General features: G+C 44.7%; 1 protein-coding gene and 1 long non-coding RNA gene across 2 annotated transcripts in view; one reads left to right on the top strand and one right to left on the bottom strand.

Moving 5' to 3' along the window:
- Positions 1–6,642: 6,642 nt before the first annotated feature.
- Positions 6,643–22,159, bottom strand: part of CAVIN2 (caveolae associated protein 2) — a 29,344-nt gene continuing 13,827 nt past the window's right edge. The window contains exon 2 of the mRNA XM_081843223.1: positions 6,643–9,075. Coding sequence (XP_081699349.1) covers positions 8,284–9,075 — 792 coding nt within the window. The 3' untranslated portion in view covers positions 6,643–8,283. The remainder of the gene's footprint in view (positions 9,076–22,159) is intronic.
- On the top strand, positions 13,952–21,250 carry LOC309335655. The gene is made up of 4 exons (XR_014153623.1): positions 13,952–14,555; positions 14,889–16,614; positions 18,878–18,970; positions 20,721–21,250. It is a non-coding gene; the product is annotated as an uncharacterized lncRNA (long non-coding RNA).

Raw genomic sequence — 22,159 nt, 5'->3', positions numbered from 1 at the left:
GAAACATGGTACTCTGATATCTGGGAGGAATAAAACGAAAGGGAATAGCATACCCTCCAACAATTCTCCAAAGAAAATGGGGACGTCCTAAATAATAATAATAATAATAATAATAATAATAATAATAATAATAATAATATCCTGCCCATCTGACAGGGTTGCCCCAGCCACTCTGGGTGGCTTCCAACATATATAAAAACATAATAAAGCATAATGGTGCTGGAGGAGACTCTTGAGAGTCCCATGGACTGCAAGAAGATCTAACCTCTCCATTCTGAAGGAAATCAGCCCTGAGTGCTCACTGGAAGGACAGATCCTGAAGCTGAGGCTCCAATACTTGGCCACCTCATGAGAAGAGAAGACTCCCTGGAAAAGACCCTGGTGTTGGGAAAGATGGAGGGCACAAGGAGAAGGGGACGACAGAGGAAGAGATGGTTGGACAGTGTTCTTGAAGCTACTAACATGAGTTTGACCAAACTGCAGGAGGCAGTGGAAGACAGGAGTGCCTGGCGTGCTCTGGTTCATGGGGTCACAAAGAGTCGGACACTAAACAACAACAACAACAAATATTTATTGATCTCCTTGGCTCGTGGGTCGCATAACTCCATACCTCCCAACATTTCTCTGATGAAACTAGAGATGTCCTAAGGGAAAGTGGAATGTTCAAGAATCACATCAGAAACCAGGGTGGCTTCTGTAAATCCAGGACTGTCCCTGGAAAATAGGGACGCTTGGAGGGGTCTGGAATAGAGGCAAATGGACTGTAGGATTGAAGCTGTGGGTGGATGCACCATTGAGCCATGACATTTCTTTTTGAACAAGGAGCTCAAGGTGGCATGTATAGGTCCCACGCACCCTTGTATACACAGTAAAACTCTGAGGTGGGTTAGGAGGAGAGATAAAGACTAGTTCAGAGTTATTTGGGTGACTGGGGATTTGAACCTGGGTCTCGTTGGCCCTAGTCTGACACCAACCCCCCGTGGCGTCATGTGTGAGGGGACCACAGGGGCAGTTGCCCCGGGTGCAAAATTGTTAGCGGCGGAAAATTTCGACACCCGGTGCTGCCTCAGTACAACCGTGTGCTTGAGTTGCCGGGATCCATTGAAAACAGCTTCTCCATGCGAACCAGGAAGTGACCTCTCCAGACAACAGAATGACTCTTCTTTTCTTATCTCTGTGGCCAAGATCTCCTGGGTGACGTGGCTGCTTTTAGGCAGTTGAACGCGCATGTGTTTTCCATCTGTTTCCCTCCCTCCGTGTGACCCACACAACATCACTGCCAACCAACTATACTACAATAGCTGTTGTGTAAGGATGGGGGGGGGGATTCAATTTGGTTCTCATTTAAAGGCAAATCTGTCAGATTTGCACTTTAGCAAACCAAAATGCAAAGCATCCTTCAAAATGTGCACTTATCTGAATTTTGCAATGTAGTTCTCCAACTGATATTTACAAACATGCATATCTTGTGGGAAAGTGTGCCTAAAAATGAAGATACTGTTGAAAAAAACAAATGCATTCTACTAGGGAAAATTGCTTCTACATGAGTCAAAACTGCATACAAAAATGTGTTCTTTGGGAGAAAATGGAATGAAAACCCTGGTGAATTTTTAGGAGGATTTTTTTATTTATTTGCAAATTGTTGCTGAAGGGTGGAGAACTGAAATAAGATTGAAAAATGTGAAACAAACGTGAAACTAAGAGAACCGATATTGCCAGATCCTTCCATCCTTCCTTGCGTGGGCATTTTGTTCCTTCAAAAAAGGACATGAAAGAGGATTTTGAACAGCGAAGCAGCGGGAAGGAGTGCTTCACCCTTTTCCTACTTGCCTGTTGGTTTATTTTCTTTTTTGGCTTATTCCCCATAGGATGAACGGGACGCGGGTGGCGCTGTGGGTTAAACCTCAGAGGCTAGGACTTGCCGATCAGAAGGTCGGCGGTTCAAATCTCCGCGACGGGGTGAGCTCCCATTGCTCGGTCCCTGCTCCTGCCAACCTAGCAGTTCGAAAGCACTGCAAAAAGTGCAAGTAGATAAATAGGTACCGCTCCGGCGGGAAGGTAAACGGCTTTTCTGTGTGCTGCTCTGGTTCGCCAGAAGCGGCTGGCCAATAAAGCGAGATGAGCGCTGCAACCCCAGAGTCGGCCACGACTGGACCTAATGGTCAGGGGTCCCTTTGCCCTTTGCCATAGGATGAAAACATGCATTTTGAACGTAACAGTGGGAAAAGCCACTGGGCAGAGTCAGCAGGTGCTGAAAGGGTAAATCTTCTAGCCACTTCTCTGCTCAAAATCCTCCCTTCAAAATAATAATAATAATAATAATAATAATAATAATAATAATAATAATAATAATTTATTTGTACGCCGCCCATCTGGCTGGGCTTCCCCAGCCACTCTGGGCGGCTTCCAACAAAGATTAAAAATACATTAAATTTTCACACATTAAAAACTTCCCTTCAGATGTCTTCTAAATGTCAGGTAGTTGTTTATCTCTTTGACATCTGATGGGAAGAATAATAAGTCTTGGATTCCCGTTACATGCATTTGGCCATTAAAACTTTCATAATACCAGTTTCATGTTCATAGAGTTGGAAGTGACTCTGAGGTTCATCTCATCCAGCTGGCCTATACAGGGATCGAACCTGCAACTTTGGTGTCATCAGCACTGCGCACCAACCAACTGAGCTATCCATCCTGAGCTTGTAGTTAGCTCTTCAGTCCCCAAGCAGATGGGGGAATCTGCATCTCCAGCAGCCTCAAAAGGCCCATCCAAGCTGGTGAATCAGGCGAGCTGCTGCAACCATTATGGAGAGGCACTTCTAAATATGCATGTGTGCAGTTGTGTATGGAGAAGACTGGGACACAAGTGGTGCTGTGGTCTAAACCACTGAGCTTCTTGGGTTTGCCAATCAGAAGGTGGACGGTTTGAATCCCTGCGACGGGGTGAGCTCCCGTTGCTCTGTCCCAGCTCCTGCCAACCTAGCAGTCCGAAAGCACACTAGTGCAAGTAGATAAATAGGTACCGCTGAGGAAGGTATACAGCATTTCCGTGCACTCTGGCACTTGTCAAGGTGTTCTGTTCTGCCAGAAGCGGTTTAGTCATGCTGGCCACATGACCCGGAAAGCTGCCTGCGGACAAACGCCAGCTCCCTTGGCCTGAAAGCAAGATGAGCGCCGCAACCCCATAGTCGCCTTTGACTGGTCTTAACTGTCCTAGGGTCCTTTACCTTTTTTTTTTAATGGAGAAGACTTTTTCTCTGCGTGAATCTCCTTCACTGGACTAAGAGCCAAGCAAATGTTTGTTGCCTCTTAGTATTTAAAGGGCAGGGGTTTTTTTGTATTATTATTATTTTATTATTATCATTATTATTATTATTATTTAAACACAAACAGCATAAAGAGGGAGATTGCTACCAGTAATCACAAAGGACATGGAGATGGAATGACTCCTTTGTTTGCTGTGATTTTGGGGGAAATCCTTCATCTGAAGGTGCTATTTGTATTGGGAGGAAATCCCCCAATGACACCACTTAAAACCATGCTAATTTGGCTCCACGAATTACATATCAAAAGATTTGTTTGCCCATCTCTACAATAATTTTGTCCAGACAAGTGTAATTTAATGCAACTTGATTTTTATTTACTTAATCACAACTGTGGTTAGTAACAGGCATTGTTGTTAATTCAAAATAAGATGAATCTGTGTGGATAATATCACAGTTATATCTACTGATTGCAACTCTCTCGTAATATTGATTTTTTTTAAAAAAAGTTTAACCATCTATAGCCCTGCTCAAAAAATCAACTCTGATCAAACATCCAGTGACACTTAAAATGATTGTGCGAAGCTCCCCACATGGAATAGCTCACTGCCATCAATAGATTTTCTTAGACTTCTTTAATTTGTATTTCTAAATAATATCTTTCAAAAAAAAAGCAATGCTTTAGTGCAATATTATGTAAAAGCAGACTTATCAGTATTAAAAGGGGAAGGGGGAAGATTGCATATAAAACAAAATACAATTGTCAGGCACTAGTAGGTTGACTGCTAGTTTACGTTTGTGATTGTAAAGTGGAATGGAGGATTTGAAAATAAGGTGCAAGAGGAATGCAGTTTCGTTTCTGAAGATGTCCAGATTTTGGTTGAAAAGCGTAACGTTTGCAGGAAATTCAAACGCGGTATCATTGTGAAGTCCAGTGCATACTTCAAGATGCAAAAGATTGCAGATGTATCTTCACAACGGTATTAACATTGAGCCTGAACAGAGAAAATTCCCTGGTGGGTTGTGTTCATTGCCATTTATATCTCATTTCACACAATACACAAAACAACACACGCAACAAAATGTAACATCTTTTGACATCACCCGCGGAAAAAGAAAACATTCCACCCACTTTTAAAGAACCATATATTTCCATCTGAAGACAAATCTTACACATCACAGTCAACGTTCAAAATCTAGGAACTTTCAAAAAACGGCAAGGACGTGTTGACAATCCCTCATGCGTTTGGCTCACGTCCAAAAATATGAAGATGGTCTAAATTCACTAAACTACTACTTAATGACCCTTATCAGCATTCACAGGGGTCAGTCCATCCTGTTGGACATTTGCCACATGTGTGGAGGTCATCATTTCCTTGTGTTTTCCAACAATCTGCATATTTTGGACGATGGCCAATGCAGCTACGCATACTCAAGTCCCACGAAAATCAAGGGGGTTAAGGTACATGTCATTTTGTGCTGGAATGTGGCCATCTCCTGTACACACACACATAAAAAAATAATATAATGGCGAAGTTATCAAAATACCCTTGCTTGTCATCTGGTGTAGGTGTAGAATGAATATATATATATTTCCAGAATGGTTCATGTGTACTGCTTAAGTGTGTTCTTCATTAGTCTAGTTTGTATCGACTAGCCTCTATTTCCCCCCATCATGTGCTCTCTTTCCTTTTATCAGATTATATTGCAACATGGCGATCTGTCCCTCACATTGCACTCAGCAATACAGTAGTTGGGTCCATATATATATATATGAATCTGTTTCATTATCTATTTCCACGATTACAGTCCTACCTCTCCCTTTTGCCATTTCAACATAGTAGATTGCATTAAGCAAATAGCATCTTTTAATAAAAACAACAGTTCTCTCTTAACAAAGAACAAAATAATAATAATAATAATAATATATATATATGCGCGTATATACATTCATTACTGAATCAGCATACTTGGAACAAAGGAAGTCAAATTAACTAGGGAACATATGTAGACATTGCTAAGCTTACACATAAAGCCAGTTTGTTTTCATGATCATGCCTCACCTCTTAAATAGCGCCTGGTCCAACATGTGGTAGCTCTCCTGTGGAACGTGAACAAAATACAAAGGAGCACAACTTATCCAACAGATAGGTGTGCCCAGGAACAGCACCCCTCCCCCCTGTCTAAATAATCCTAAGGAGTCAAAATACAGTGGTGCCTCGCAAGATGAAAAGAATCCGTTCCACGAGTCTCTTCGTCTTGCGGTTTTTTCGTCTTGCGAAGCAAGCCCGTTAGCAGCTTAGCGGATCAGCTGATAAGCGGCTTAGCAGATCAGCTGATAAGTGGCTTAGCGGATCAGCTGATAAGCGGCTTAGCGGCTTAGAAAAAGAGGGGGGAAGGAAAAAAAACCCCGCAGGAACTCGCAAGACATTTTCGTCTTGCGAAGCAAGCCCATAGGAAATTCGTCTTGCGAAGCACCTTCAAAACGGAAAACCCTTTCGTCTAGCGGGTTTTCCGTCTTGCGAGGCATTCGTCTTGCGGGGCACCACTGTATACAAGAGCAAGATCTTATTCCCACTGTACTTTACTCAGGGTGCTTCATCCTAAACCAACCAGTGCGGTCTGCCTAAGGTTTAAGGGAAGCTCCCGCCAGGAAACACCCCTCACTGGCTCTCCTTTGCACCCTCTCGAGTGCTTTTGGCCTGAATGGAATGGGGCCTTGTTCCCATTCCATCATGCTTGTTTGGATGATGGGCTGAGAGGGTGAGTATGTGTACCGAGCTAAAATTTACATCTAATTTTTTTGCTCCACTCACTTTTGCATATGGAAGGTAGCTGAAAAGGGGTTCCCCACCCGTCCCTTCAGGTAAGACATGTATCTTGCAGATGTCCATGGGTTTATGTGCAAAAAATGTGTCATCTCACCAGGCCAAGACACTATTTTCCATAGAGGGGGAGACCCATGGAATAGATGCTTATTACATCATGTGCCATTACATTCAACTAATATACCAGGGCTGCAATGCTATACCTGCTTAAGCGCTATTGAACTCAATGGGACTTACTTCTGAGTAGACATGTCTAGTCTTGCACTGTTGCTGTAGGAATGCTAGATATTTTTTCTCCCCTGAGCAGAACAGGGGCGGGTCAAATGAAATTCTCAAGAGTAATGAACTCAAAGACAATTATGGCGCTGATCATGTTAACAGCCCAACTATTCTGTCTCAGTAGTTACTAACAGTAAAGCAGCTAAGATTCAATTCTCATAGAATCGTAGAGTTTGAAGGGAACCCAAAGTTCCTCAACACCCTGAAATGCCTATTTCCCATATTATTTTTCGATGTGGCAAAACCACCACATGGGAATCCTTTTTTTAAAAAACCACCTCAACTTGTACAAGGTCAACACTAAAAAATAATAATATGTGTGTTGCATCCTGGTGGCTCAGTCGCATCAAATATTAACATGAGGAAACGAACTGAAGTACTTTATAGGGAGGGGAAATAGGTGGAACCTGCACAAACACTACTATAGGGAGGAAAAACACACAGAGGAAACGGCTTTATACAGAATCAGACCACTGGTCCAACTCTTCAGTATTGCTAGTATCAGGGGCAATCCCTCAATAAGGGAACCTGATTCTGCCACCTTCCAAAACCCTACTAGTTTGGGTCGTGGCATCAGCCAAAAGAAAATTAAAAAGTGCTGGGGTTGAAGGAGAAGAAGAAGAAGAGGAGGAGGAGGAGGAGGAGGAGGAGGAGGAGGAGGAGGAGGAGGAGTTGTTTGGATTTGATATCCCGATTTATCACTACCCGAAGGAGTCTCAAAGCGGCTAACAATCTCCTTTCCCTTCCTCCCCCACAACAAACACTCTGTGAGGTGAGTGAGGCTGAGACACTTCAGAGAAATGTGACTAGCCCAAGGTCACCCAGCAGCTGCATGTGCAGGAGCAGGGAAGCGAACCCGGTTCACCAGATTACGAGTCCACTGCTCTGAACCACTACACCACACTGGAGGAGCCCAGCACCCTGGTGAGGAAACGAATTGCCTCCTACCTGGTCATCAGAGCGGCCATCAGATGAGCAGAGAGGGAGCAATAAGATCAGCTGAAGAGGGGAGGCCTGGGCCTGTGTGTCTCCTTGTATTTGTGCTATGTGTGCCTACATTGACCGCTAGTGGCTCTCCAGGGTTTCAGACAGGATTGAACCCGGAGAACATGTGCTCTCTTTCACTGAGCGGCAGCCCTTCCCCACAGCTTACCACCCACAGTTCGCAGCTTAAAAACAGCGAGCGGGGACACACACACACAAACACACACTTCATTAACTCACATAGAAGGCTATACAAGCACACTCTCCCAGTCAGCAGTTCTGTGGACAAAAGGGCACAGCAAGCAAAGTGGAAGGCAGCTCTCGTCCTCTGCAGTGTAAACTCGCTTTTCCCAAGCAGCGCACAGCAAGGAAAAAATACTGGGGAACGCATTTGAATGAACTTAGCACTTAGGAGAGCTTTTCACCAACGAAAATTGTGCCTACACGGCAGACCCCCCCCCAAAAAAGGTTTAATAGCCTCCCCTTTTTTGTCCTGGGAGTAGAAGTTTTCTTAGGGGAAAAATCTCTGAGAATTCTCAGCGCCCTCACTGAACTACAATTCCCAGATTCTTTGGGTGGAAATGAAACAGATATCAGCCTGATTCAATTTGTAGGGTAGTGCTGCTTTTAAACCGGTTTGTTTAAGTACATCTCCACCTGCAATTGATTGCAGCAATTTGAAATCGATAACCAATAGATGTGTGCAATGGAGGTTGGAATGGACTTCAAAATGCAGCAGAGTTGCCTTTAAATTACCTCATTTCCCATTTAAGTGTATGAAATTAGCCTTTTGTGAAAACCTAATTGTCCAAAAAAGAACCACTCCACCTTAGGTTACTGTTGCCTCTTGTTTATTGTGTAACAGCCCTGTTTTACTGATGTAACTACAAAAAAATGCGCATAGAAACATAAAAGGCGGCTCAGGCGATTTATGCAGTTTGGTTGACGTGGAGGACAGCGGCCTGGCTTGATTCTTCGTCGGAGTGCTCCATCTCCCCGCTGGTCGGTTTGCTCCTCTCATCGTAGAGTTCCTGCCTGATTTCGAGCGAAGCCCTATAGTCATCGCCTTCTTCAACGATGGCGAGCTCGATGTTGTTGTTGACCACAGCATCTCCTTCACTCCCGTTTTCTCTTTCCAGGGAGTCAGCAAAGGCTTTCCCTTCCTCCGCCAGGGAACTGGGAGAGGCCAGGTCGGAGTGAATCTCGGTGAAGGATGTCTCCTCATCGTTTGCAGTGTGCTCACTGCCGGTAGCCTCTGCCGGCTTGTCTTCTGTTTCTGCAGAGGGATCTCCATCCCGAACTTTCTTCACGTTGAACGTGAGGGGAGAGACCTTGAAAGATGAGCTTTTTGATGAGGAGGACTTTTGGTGGTTAGGGGTGAGGGACTTCTTAATCTTCTCCCTCCTCTCATGAGAGACGATCTTGGTGCTGAACTTGTTCATCTTCTTCTCGATATTTTGGCGGGAAAACGCTTTCTTCAGGCTGTCCACCTTCTTGAGGCTGGACCTCTTGATTTTCTCAGCTCTCGTCTCCCCGATTTTCTCATCCATGCTATCGTCTGCCCCCTCTTCATCATGGGGTGCTTCATCCTCTGAGGAAAGCTCTACAGTGTGCAAGGTTTCCTCCAAAGTTTTGTTCTCATCAACAGGCTCTTCCTTCCCGTCAGTAATACTGGGAACAGGCTCTTTCACAAACACGCTGGCCGGGATTTCGTTTTCTTCCTGCAAAGAGTTGACATCGTGTTTATTCAGTGTTCACATAGCACAGACTTGATAAACAAGGCACGGCCCTCAACAACATCAATATTTTTCTTTCGAATAAGGCGGTAAAGGAAGTTTGTTTTTTCTGCTGTTGTTGCCACAGTATATTTAACCAGTAACAATCACTCCCCGTGGAATTGTTCGGTTACGTGCTGTAAGAGTAATGGGCTTACGAGCTGTCAACTGCATTGTAGAAGAATTCATTTTGCTCCACGTTTAGGCCAGCGTAGATCTAACCTAGCCAATTTCTTAATGCAGTTGACAGCAAGATGCAGGATCAATTCCTGTTTCCCCTTCATGCACCCCTCCCTGATGGCCTTAACAGCAATATTAACGATGGTTATGGCTAACTAGGGCTCCTGGTCACATTTAACCCATAGTCTGAAATTGGCTCCAAACCATTGTTAAACAATTGGCAGCGGCGTATCTCCACTAGTCCCGGAAAAGCTAACCAGGAGATTGTTCTGCAAGTCCATTCCCCTTCCCGGGGGGCAGCATTGCAGGAGGGCATCCAGGACCTCCCAGTGACCCAGCTGTGGGTGGAGGGATGCCACCTGCATCATAGGGACCCCTGGCCTCATCACCCTACCGGCTGACCAATTGCAGTAGCTGGGGGGCATGGCCGCTAGCCATTTAAACAGTGGCGTGGCCGGGGGCGACCTCCTTTCGCCTCCTTGCTGGATCTCCCAGCCCACCTGCCCTCTTTTCATGTGTTTCTTGACAGCAGCCTTGCTATGGACTAAGGTCGGCCGCCATATTGTTGGGGCCAGGTATGATTTTTTTCCGCTTGGCAAACTGGCACCAGCCATTTGGTTTTCGCCAACCTTGTAAGCCTTGTTTATGGGAGGGGAGGTTGTTGCCTCTGCCTGCCCCTCCTCGTTAAGGGTATCTGGGGGGGGCATGGTTCCTGTCCAAAGCCTGGGCATGGGCTAGGGCCTTAGCACGACCCCATCAGGTACCCTGGGGGTGCCCTGATTTGATGTATATCATAGGGCTCTCCCTACCGGTGGTTTACCCTTATGAGATTTCCTGCAGATGGGCAGGAGTCAGGATATAGTCTGGTTTCACCCAATGCCTAAGCCAAACTGCTCACATCTGTAACCAATAAATTTGTGGCCTATTTTGTCCCATTAACCTAAACTTTACAGGCATAGGGCCCTCCAGATGTTTTGGGAATAGAACTCACATCATCCCTGACCACTGGTCCTGTAAGCTAGGGATGACGGGAGTTGTAGTCCCAAAACATCTGGAGGGCCAAGTTTGCCTATGCCTGACTTAAACATTTGTTTCCGTGTGTTTATTATCTAAGGGAACTGCGGGGCCCAGAGCCTCGCCACACAATGCTCTTTACACGTCATGAATCTGGGAGCTTCAAACATGCAAAGTATGTGCTCTACCAATGTGCTGGAGCACACAAGACATTTGTACATCCTCCATTCATTTTTACTTGCTGCAAAACCAGGCCAAAACATGGAACAACGGCGATGTTTTTGTATGTGTCATGGGCCTTAGGGAAAACCAAGGGGGGGGGGAGTGAAATTGGAACTGCCTCCAGTTACAAATCAGGCAGGCACCATCTCCTGTTGTCCTTTTGGCGCCTTTCAAAGACGGTCCTTCTCTGACATGCCTTTCAAGTGGAGATGTTTATCCCAGTTTGAGTATTGGACTCAAAACTGTTTTCACGCAAGTTTAATCGCTGTTGTCCTCTTTACTGTCAAATCGCTTTGGGGTGTTTTAAGGTAATCCATTAAAAAAATAGTTCAGTGACAAAGAATTATCAGAACTGTAGGTGCTTGTCGGGATTTGTACATAGAATTATGAGGGTTTTGTTGTTGTTTTTAAATGGTCAGTCTGGACAATAATATAAAGCAGGACTCATGAAGAAGTACCCTAGGTTAATTGAGGATAGTTATTTATGGCTGAGGAGAAAGACAATGTTGCATGCAGGGCATGAGATCTGGCCTTGGGGACATGCACATTCTTCTGTGAAATTTGCTTTAGTTGTTGCAATAACTGTATTTCATAAATGCGCTGGTTTAATGCCATCTGTGCCTCATGCCTCTTGTATCATTCTACACCCACCCCACTTTGTATTTTAAATAAACAAGGGGGGAAATATTCCGTGGCCACCAGCTCCGTTGATACCAAACCCACCTTTTCAACTATTTGATGCATCAGACTTAAGACATACTGAAGAGCAGATCCGTTGAACTTAACAGGCTCAACTATTTCAAGTCTGCTGATTTCAACAGGTCCACTCTTAAATATGACAGAGTTGAACACAACCCTCAGTGCCCTAAACAATGAAAGTGGTCTTTCATTGCGCTTTACGTGGGGCTACCTTTGAAGGTGACCAGGAAACTACAACTATTCCAGTTGACTGGTGACTGAGAATGGCCGCCGAGACCATATAACACTGGTCCGAAAGACCTACATTGGCTCCCAGTATGTTTCCAAGCACAATTCAAAGTGTTGGTGCTGACCTTGAAAGCCATAAATGGCCTTGGTCCAGTATACCTGAAGGAGCATCTCCACCCCCATCATTCAGCCCGGACACAGAGGTCCAACTCTGAGGGCCTTCTGGTGGTTCCCTCACTGTGAGAAGTGAAGTTACAGGGAACCAGGCAGAGGGCCTTCTCGGTAGTGGCACCTGTCTTGTGGAACGCCTTCCCATCAGATGTCAAGGAAATAAACAACTATCTGACTTTTAGAAAACATCTGAAGGCAGGCCTTTTTAGGGAAGTTTTTAATGATTGATGCTTTATTGTATTTTTAATATTCTGTTGGAAGCCGCCCAGAGTGGCTGGGGTAACCAGATGGGTGGGGTGTGTAATAAATTATTATTATCATTATTATTGCCAATAATGGTACCATGGCAAGGCATTATGAAATGCACAGAACACCTTTAAACGAATACTGGAGAGGATGTGATGGTTTGGTTGCCACAAAATGTCTATGATGGGTGTGATGAGTAATCAGTATGTAATGGCAGAGGATGGCTAAAGAAATACAAATCATCGCTCACCATCCCTTTATCCACCCTAGACTTTGTTCAGTATTTTCACAATAACCTCTTGTGTGAGGTACTGATGGCATATGACATGGGTAGGCAAACTAAGGCCCGGGGGCCGGATCTGGCCCAATCGCCTTCTAAATCCGGCCCACGGACGGTCCAGGAATCAGCATGTTTTTAGATGAGTAGAATGTGTGCTTTTATTTAAAATGCATCTCTGGGTTATTTGTGGGGCCTGCCTGGTGTTTTTACATGAGTAGAATGTGTGCTTTTATTTAAAATGCATCTCTGGGTTATTTGTGGGGCATAGGAATTCATTTCCCCTCCCCCCAAAAAATATAGTCCGGCCTCTCACAAGGTCTGAGGGACAATGGACCAGCCCCCTGCAGAAAAAGTTTGCTGACCCCTGGTATATGAGCTTATTTTTCAAAAGCAGCATGAAAAATATATAGGGTAGCTTTGAATGACCCCCATATCCATGGTTCTGCGATGGAGGGGGTTTTCAAACTGTTGCTCTTTTCACGTGGGATTCAGTCGCACACCCAACAAATTCAAGTCTGCAATAAGTCGATCGGGAGGTCTTGTGCCAACAAACCACCTCCCCTAAAAGATTGGACTTTTTGTGATAAGAAATGCGAAGGGAAAACGTACTGGAAAAGGTGAGGTTGTGCTTGCTTTGATGCAACATCGTCTAACACTCCTGCTAGCAAACCAACATGAATTCTCAATATAGGCATCGTTGTCTAATCTTTCTGCAAACGAATCAGGACGAACGCTCAACAAACAGGCTGCCTGGAAGCACCCTGATTGGCTATTCAGTGAGTGGGTGGAAAGACTCACACTGGGGTATATGGTCTGAAGACCCGCCCACCTACTGAAGCTAAGCAGGGTTGGGCATGGATGGTGCCTGGATGGGGGACTGCCTGGGAACCACGCTGCTTTGGGTTTCCTGACAGAAGAATGGCAATAAAATAATTAACTAACCAAAATACAGCTGTCTGGCAGTTTCGTCAAACCAAAAGCAGCCTCCACCAGAAATGGCTTGCGTTCAGCATGTACACGGAACAAGATTCTTCTGCAACTAAACGTTCTAACTTCTGGGTTGCTTAATCCTGTCGGTGTTGTTGACAAAGAGAAGTGTGCTTTTGCGGTGATGCTTGTGTGTGCTTAAAAACACTCGTATTTATAGTGACTTAAAAAAAATTACTCAAAGGAAAAAAGGAAAGGAAAGAAAGAGGTGCTGTTTAAGTAGGTATTTATGACTGATTGCCTTATTACCTGGGACTTAAATCAGTTTTACTTTAAATTGGCTCCCAAGACGAATATAGAACCTACAGCGGCTGCAAATTCTTTCCTGCCTTAATATAGCATTCACATGGGGGTGGGGGGTTGGAAATGAGAGAAAGCTCAAGTCTGGTGCATTTTGGGGCATTATATAGATAGAAGGGATGCTGTGAGGTACTTAAAGGACTTCAAGCACGAACCCATGGCATTTGCATAACGTTAGGGTTGCCATAAGTCCAGAATTTTCTGGATATAATACTGCAGTTTGCAGTCGGAAGCAGTGTCCGGGTGGAAATCGCCCCCTCTGGAAAAAATGTCAGGGAAAATCAGGACGTATGGCAAGTCATGTCAGCAGTGTCGTTTTTGTCAATTATGCTTAAAAATAGCTCCAAACTGCCACCCCCCAGCCGCCGCCAAAAAAAGCAGCTCAACAATTTTGCGGGGGGAAATTGTGTCCGGATTTTAACTTTTTGAAATACAGTGGTACCTCAGGTTAAGAACTTAATTCGTTCTGGAGGTCTGTTCTTAACCTGAAACTGTTCTTAATCTGAGGTACCATTTTAGCCAATGGGGCCTCCTGCTGCCGCCACACGATTTCTGTTCTCACCCTGAAATAAAGTTCTTAACCCGAGGTACTATTTCTGGGTTAGTAGAGTCTGTAACCTGAAGCATATGTAACCTGAAGGGTCTGTAACCCAAGGTACCACTGTATGGCAACCCTACATAACATTTGAATATTATTTATTTACTTATTGCATTTATATCCCCTCTCCCAAGGAGCCCAGGGCAGCATACATGGTGCCCCCCTCCTCATTTAATCACAAGAACAACAACCCTATGAGGTAGGCTAAGCTGAGAGGCAGTGGCTTGCCTGAGGTTTACCCAGTGCGTTTCATATCCGAGCGGGGATTCAAACCCTGGTCTTCCAGGTCCTTGTCTGACATGCTAACCACCACACTGGCTCTCATATGCTGCTAATCGTATGCATAAATGACTTGGGGAAATGAAGAGGTCAGGTAGGGCACTCATCCTTCCTATAAGCAAATTAATCAAATCAAATCAAACTTTTAAAAAGGTGAAAGGGCAGGAGTTCCAGGATCTAGCACAAAGGACCACCTCCTAACAGTGTCTCCAATCTCATACAGTGGTGCCCCGCAAGACGAACGCCTCGCAAGACGGAAAACCCGCTAGACGAAAGGGTTTTCCGTTTTGGAGGCGCTTCGCAAAACGAATTTCTCTATGGGCTTGCTTTGCAAGATGAAAATGTCTTGCAAGTTCCTGCAGGTTTTTTTCCCTTTCCCCCCCTTTTTCTAAGCCACTAAGCCGCTTATCAGCTGATCTGCTAAAAGCCGCTAAGCCGCTAATAGCGCTAATCCGCTAAGCCGTCAATGGGCTTGCTTCACAAGACGAAAAAACCGCTAGACGAAGAGACTCGCGGAACGGATTCTTTTCGTCTTGCGAGGCACCACTGTACAAGATCTGGTTGTGTGTGTGTGTGTTTTTTTACTGAATGCTGATGTGCTGTATGTTTTAGGAGTTTATTAAGATGGGCACATTTTCTTTCTTTCTTTCTTTCTTTCTTTCTTTCTTTCTTTCTTTCTTTATCATTTTTAGCTGCCTGAATCCTACAACGGCCGCCATCACTCCCCAAGGACCTACTGAGCTTTGGATGATGTGATGTGATGAAGCATTTTTTTGAGAAGAAAGGAGATATAAACTGCCCCCGGGCTCTGCTGTTGGGCCTCCCAGTAGGATATGTGCAAACAGGATGCTAGAAGAGATGGACCCCCCCCCCCCCAAGTCTGATCCAGCAGAGCTCTTTGAATGCTCATATGGCTCCTCCAAGGTGCTTTAAATCAGATACACTTTCTTTTTTTTGGGGGGGGGGGTCAAGCGACAATCTGGTCCTTTCATAATGATAATTGGTCCGCCTACAGGGAATAACTAAAAGTATAAATGAAAGGCTGCACTGATTTTTCTACTGCTGTTACCATACCATGTCTATTTTAGTGTCGATAATGATGAACACCATGGATATAGAAATAAATACTGTACAATGGCCTTTTAAACTCTCTCTCTCTTTGTGTGTGTGTTGTATTTTTTTTTGTTGGTTACTATGCTATGTATTTTTGTGTTTTTATATTGCAAACCGCCCTGTGACCCTTGGGTGAGGGGCAGTCTAGAAATCTAATAAGTAAATAAAATAGAAATAAATAACTATGGGATATACAGCCCCTGACTCAGAAGCCTAGACCAGGATTCAACTCAGGAGTCCCATCAGCAGAAGCCCTCTGGAAAGACTTCTGTTTGTGCACAGGGCTCCCTCTTCTTCTTCCCCTGTGCCCCCCACAACTGACTCACAGTCAGCGGTCAGGAGTGTGGGTGACTTGCAGAAATCAGCTGGTTGTTTGCCACACCTCAACCTCTGTGATAGATCAGCAGAACATGGAGGACCCCAGCAGACTCTTCAGAAATTTCCTTCTCCCATCAGACAACTTATTCTAGGGGGGAACTCCTCTCTTGCACAGTTCAAAGTAACAAAGTGCTTATTGTTTCCAGACACAAGACAAAGCTGAGTACTACGATCTAGTAGGGCTGGGAGATATATCCATATTTCGTCCAAAACCGGTTTGAAGACCATATCGTGATAGCAGATATTGGCTAAGAGACAAATGATACACTCAGGTGTCCCAAGAGTGGACTCACAAACTGAATACACACAAACACATCCCCACCTCCCTGCTTGCAGAAAAGCATCACATAAAGGAGAATACTAAGCTAGAGTCGTTTTAGTGTTGGTCAACAGTTAGCCCTGGTAGAACTTAGCAGGGAGGAGAATAGGGAGAAAACTGGGGTAAGTCTTCTCTGACTATCATCGGTTCTGACGCTGCATACTGTTTTTCTCCCTCTCTGCTTTCTGCCTTTCGAGTCCCAACGGTCAACGGCCACTACTGAACGAAGCTGTAGATGGAAACCGATACCAATCCGAGAGGAAATAAAACCCTACAGTTAGAAGTCATAATAGCAGCCATTCTTCACAGCTCTGGAACGGAATGCGGTGGGTAACATTCACAGCCAAGAAACTTCAGGAAAAGCAAATATTTCAGAAGGAATCTCCTCCAAACAAAGAAGAGGTTATGGAGGACCAAGCAAAGGCCTTCCTTCAGAAATGTGCGCTTATGAAAACATCACAGCTCCGTAGGGTATGTCCCAGAAGCTTGAAATGAACTGGGCAGCAAATTGGCACATGGTTGGGGCTTAGAAAAATCTAGCAGCTTTGACATTTCTGAAGTTCTCTCCCCACTGCAAAAAAAAAAATAAAAATTCTGTTGCCATTTGCAATATCTGCATTTTTCTGTTTGCCTGTGTCAGGGTTATATACTTAGTTTATCATTTTGAACGAGATGTTCACGAGATAAATTTGCCTCCACACAGAGAAGGGTGGTGGTGCAGCTGAAATGCTGCAATTGTTTCAACTCTGCTCCCAGCAAGAAGCAGATTGCAAAACGTGGCACATATAATGTAGCTTTTGAACCCGTCAGCTGCTGGTGAAAAGAAAGCACAAGCCCTTCTTCAGAACGGTTTCCCGGAGGAAAGGTTATTGGCAAAGTTGCCTCAGGGTTGAGATTCTGAATACCGTGTGCAGATGCCATCTTGCACTCGAGTAATCGCTTAAACCCCCCCCCCCCCGCTAACCTCACGGAAAACACCAGATCAACATTTCAAATTTTTAAAAAGATATACTGTTAAGGTCCTGGTGTTTGTTTCACAATGTTCAAGGGAGCCATTGTGTTCTGAAATAGAGAGATCCATCATGTTCTACAGAGCCTGGGAGTTTCCCATCATCTGTTTCATTAAATGACATCTTGGGAAACAAGGTTGTTGTGCTCATTGTGCTTTTAGTAGAGAAAATAATACAAAAAGTGGGTTAGGGTTACTTTAGACCTAGTGAGCCATACAACGGAATGGTAAAATAGGTAAAGGGGCCCCTGAACATTAGGTCCAGTTGTGGCCGACTCTGGGGTTGCGGCGCTCATCTTGCTTTATTGGCCGAGGGAGCCGGCGTACAGCTTCTGGGTCATGTGGCCAGCATGACTAAGCCACTTCTGGCGAACCAGAGCAGCACACGGAAACGCCGTTTACCTTCCCGCCAGAGCGGTACCTATTTATCTACTTGCACTTTGACATGCTTTCGAACTGCAAGGTTGGCAGGAGCAGAGACCGAGCAACGGGAGCTCATCCCATCGTGGGGATTCGAACCGCCGACCTTCTGATCGGCAAGTCCTTGGCTCTGTGGTTTAACCCACAACGCCAGCCGCATATAAACGTACTTAGCATACGTACTTAAGGCACTTGCAGATCATGGGTTCCAACCATCTAATTTAGGGGCGGTGGAGTCTTTTAGTTGTTGTTCTTATTAAGCAAATTGGAGTCACAAACCCTTGCAAGCCTACTGTGGATAATTTTGCCAATGGCCCGTGCGTCCTGATCTGCCCATCCCCAACTGAAAATATATGGACAAAGAACTTTAGACCAGTTTAGCTGCGGAGTGATTTGAATTTGCATTTCATCAGCCCTGCCACTATAGTCAAACTGGAACCTAGAATTTAAGAAAGGTGGGGCAACATACGACAACCTCTTGCAACAACTTGCTGGTTCTTCGCCCTAAGGACTTAGTCCAGGCCACAACACTGAAAACAGACTCAGGCCTCAAATATCTGAAAGACCACCTTCTTCCCAAGCTTGACTTGGTTCCATTTCTAATGAGACAGTTCACTGTCTACGGTGCAGATACCCGAGGACAAAACGCCAACAATTCATGTATACATATTGTTATTGGCATCCATCTGTCTCAGGAGACAGTGAGCCATTTGGGGTAATTTTGGAGTTTCAGCACCTGCTGTGGCTGGCAAGAGTGATGAGGGAGAGATATTTTATTGCAGATACGAAGGCGACTGCTTTTGCTGCTACATGTGCCCCGCGGTGTTTCTTCTGCCTCTTCCCAGCAGTCATTCCGCCTGCTTGGCATATATGGGTAGGCAAACTAAGGCCCGGGGGCCGGATCCGGCCCAATCGCCTTCTCAATCCAGCCCGTGGATGGTCAAGGAATCAGTGTGTTTTTACATGAGTGTGTCCTTTTATTTAAAATGCATCTCTGGGTTATTTGTGGGGCCTGCCTGGTGTTTTGACATGAGTAGAATGTGTGCTTTTATTTAAAATGCATCTCTGGGTTATTTGTGGGGCATCAGAATTTGTTCATCCCCCTCCCCGCAAAAAATAGTCCGGCCCCCACACAAGGTCTGAAAGACAGTAGACCGGCCCCCTGCTGAAAAAGTTTGCTGACCCCTGTGCTAAGCCATACTCAGAATAAACCCATTGAAATAAGTGGAGTTGATTACCAGAAGCCCATTGACTTCAAGCCATCTCATTTGAGTATGACTCATTCAGAAGCAACATTCCTTGTAGAGAATGCAGACAAGCAGGGGTTGGATCCATTACTAGCATGCACTTTAAAGGGGAAAGCTGCAGCTGAGACACCCAAAGCGAGATTGTACCCAGGTATGTATACCTAAACACTGAAGGGTATTGTTAAAATTGGCCTCAGAAGTTGCACTGATTGAACCCCTAAGAAAGCATTTTGCCTCATTCTTTTCAGGTTCATTCCTCATCTGGGCATGATTCTTGATGGGTATCCAAATAAACCATTTTGGGAGGAGCAGTTTGGATACCTAGCAAGCTGAAAGGCTGCAGCTTATTGTCCTTCCTGGGAACCTGTGAAATCAAGGCAACAAAACAGTTTCTTCTGTTGGCACATTGCCTTGAGGCCTTAGTCTGGGTTATGGCTAACTCCGATTTGTTTCTGAATCACAAATTCTCTCTCCTTACATGGGCAAAACTCTCTCTGACTTATGCTTGGCAGAGGACCAAGCAGAGCCTTTGACATCTAACAAGAGAGTTTTTCCAAATAAATAAAATTTCGCACAGTGTGGTCAAATCGTCTCGACAACACAGAATGGCTTAATCTTGTTGCAAAGCGATGTCGGCTCATTGGTAATTGGTCTCTTTCTTCATTTACTAATGCTACATACTGAATAAAAGGGGCCCACCATTAACATCCCGATAGCTTGCAGGCAGGGGATGCAATCCTGTATCCCTCCAAAAGGGAGTTATATTCCAACTCCCGCCAGTTCCAGCCAACATGGCCAATAGGCAGGTTTGATGGGAGCTGCAGCCTGGCAGCATCTGCAGGGACACAAGGTTCCCTATTGTCTGGTATTCAGAAGTATGCTAAAAATTAGTCAGCAATAAACTGTAAAAGATAAAAGCTCATTATGTGCAATGAGCACTTGGCACAGTCATCTCACGTGATAATACAGTGGTACCTTGGTTCTTAAACGCCTTGGTTCCAAAACGCCAGAAACCCAGAAGTAAGTGTTCTGGTTTTCAAAGGTTTTTTGGAAGCCAAACATCCAATCCGGCTGTCGGCTATTTGTTTCCGAGGCGCCTGCACCAATCAGAAGCTGCACCTTGGTTTTTAAACACATTGGAAGTCAAATGGACTTCCGGAACGGATTAAGTTTGGTCCTTTTTGTTTTTGCTATTTATTTTGTGTTTTTGTTTTTGAGGCTTTTTTGGCTAACTTTGTTTTTGCGACTGTGTGGAACCCAGTTCAGCTACTGATTGATTGATTGTGTGACTGCGGAAATGGATAAAAGCCCCCCATCTAAACAATGACTACCATCAGTGCAGTTAAGAAAAAATAATAATTTTTATCATCTACAATACTGTCTTATTTATTTCATAGTACAGTACGCTGATTGTTGCTTTCATTTTATGGATCAATGGACTCGTTAGATAGTAAAATCCATGTTGAATAGCTGTTTTAGGGGTTGTTTTTAAAAGTCTGGAACGGATTAATCCATTTTGCCTGACTTTCTATGGGAAAGCGTGCCTTGGTTTTGGAACGCTTTGGTTTTGGAACGGACTTCCGGAACGGATTAAGTTTGAGAAACAAGGTACCACTGTACTGCCTCATAAGCACTTGAGAGGCAACTGTTCCACCTCTTCCACTTAAAAAATCTGCATGTCACTGTAAACCATGGTTAGTGGTGGACTGTGACCACCTAGCTGGGCACTCCTGTTCCTCTCTATTGCTATGCAGAGTAAACAAACCGTGATCCCTACAAACAAACCACGTTGAAGAACAATCAGTGGCTACAGATTGTGGTTTCTGGGAAATGAAATAAACCACGATCCTTGGTTTGGACCTAATGCTAAACCCGGGACTGTGGCTTGCTTCTCTCTCCAGGGCTAGCAGGAAGAAGCGCAAAGCGGAAGTGATCAACCCATGCACAGTACACTATTGGTTTATGGCTGACTGTGATGTACAAATGGGAGCCCTGGACGTGGAAAAGCCGAATGTTTCAGTGAGAAGGTGAGCTCATCATTCCAAGGCGGCAGAGATCTGTGACAGGACTGTGATAGCATGTCTGAATTGGTTTACTGTGGCATAAACTCTAATGGTCTCATAAGCTGCTTCATCAGTTTCTTTAAGACACCATTAAAATTTTCTGCGTCTTTGGCCTCCTGGCCCCATTTCCTCTTGATTTTTGAGCTGGCAAGTTTCTGAGCTGGGAGTCTCTTGGTATTCAAACAGCACAAAAGGCAACCGAACAATGACATTTCTTGGTGTTTTTCTCCTCTTCTGGCTCCTTCCATTTTAAGATCAAATATTTACTAACTGGAGTGGCACTGAATACCAAATTCAGTGACCCCTAAGCTCTCATTTAATGGGATTTTTCTGGTCCCCACATGCTATTAAACTGCACATTGTTGTTACTGTGTTTTGCTTTTTTTATTTTAATAAAAAAAGACCTGAATTTCTCCGTTTTCGGTGGCAACACGAGCTTGCTCATTTGCTGTGGTGCACGATTGGCTGAATGACGTTTATTCTGAACCAAAGCGGGGCGGGGGTGGGGAATCATGCAGGTCATGTGGTTCCAACAAAGCAGAAAGGAACAATGCCAAAGCTTAATAAGGCTTTGCAAACAGTCATTTCTGTGTTTTGTTAGGTATTCTGTGCCGTTTGCAATTTGTAACAACTCCTGCAGCCACGTTAGGAAGAAAGAGAAGCCAAGCTTGGAACGGGACAGTATATCTAAATGAGAGGAAAACAAGAGGCATGCAAAGGTACAAAAGTTTTTCTTTTAATAAAGAAAAAACAATGTATCAAGAGCTCTGCTGGATCAGGAAAGGGTCCAATCCAGTCCACCATCCTGTTCTCACAGTGGCCAACGGGAAGTTTGCAACATAGCTGTCAACTTTTCCCTTTTCTTGCAAGGAATCCTATTTGGAATAAGGGAATTTCCCTTAAAAAAGGGAACACCGACAGCTATGGTTTGCAAGCGGGATCTGAGGGCAACGGCACTTCTGCTCCCCAACTGTGATTCCCAGAAACTGGAAAGTAACCTGCTCACAAACCTAAACCATATGCATTTATTTTCATATCCATCTTGGGTAAGGGGTAGGAACGGTCTTTCTGAGGAACACGAAGTATCACATTTAATCAGCGCTCTTTTTCTAGGAAAAGGAGATGCCAGAACTCACCACGAACACCTCACCCGTTCTCTTAGAATGGCAATGGCGCCCAGAAACTGAGTTCCGGCAAGTTCCGGCTAAAAGAAAGCCATGGATTTAATCTGTCTGGGGGCTGTTGTTGTTTTTTGGTAATCCGGAAGCTAATGCAGA

This window comes from Podarcis erhardii (assembly GCF_964252035.2).
Source record: "Podarcis erhardii genome assembly, chromosome: 1".
Taxonomy (NCBI): Eukaryota; Metazoa; Chordata; class Lepidosauria; order Squamata; family Lacertidae; genus Podarcis; species Podarcis erhardii.
Note: the sequence above shows the minus strand (reverse complement) of the source record. Positions and strands in the feature narration are given on the sequence as shown.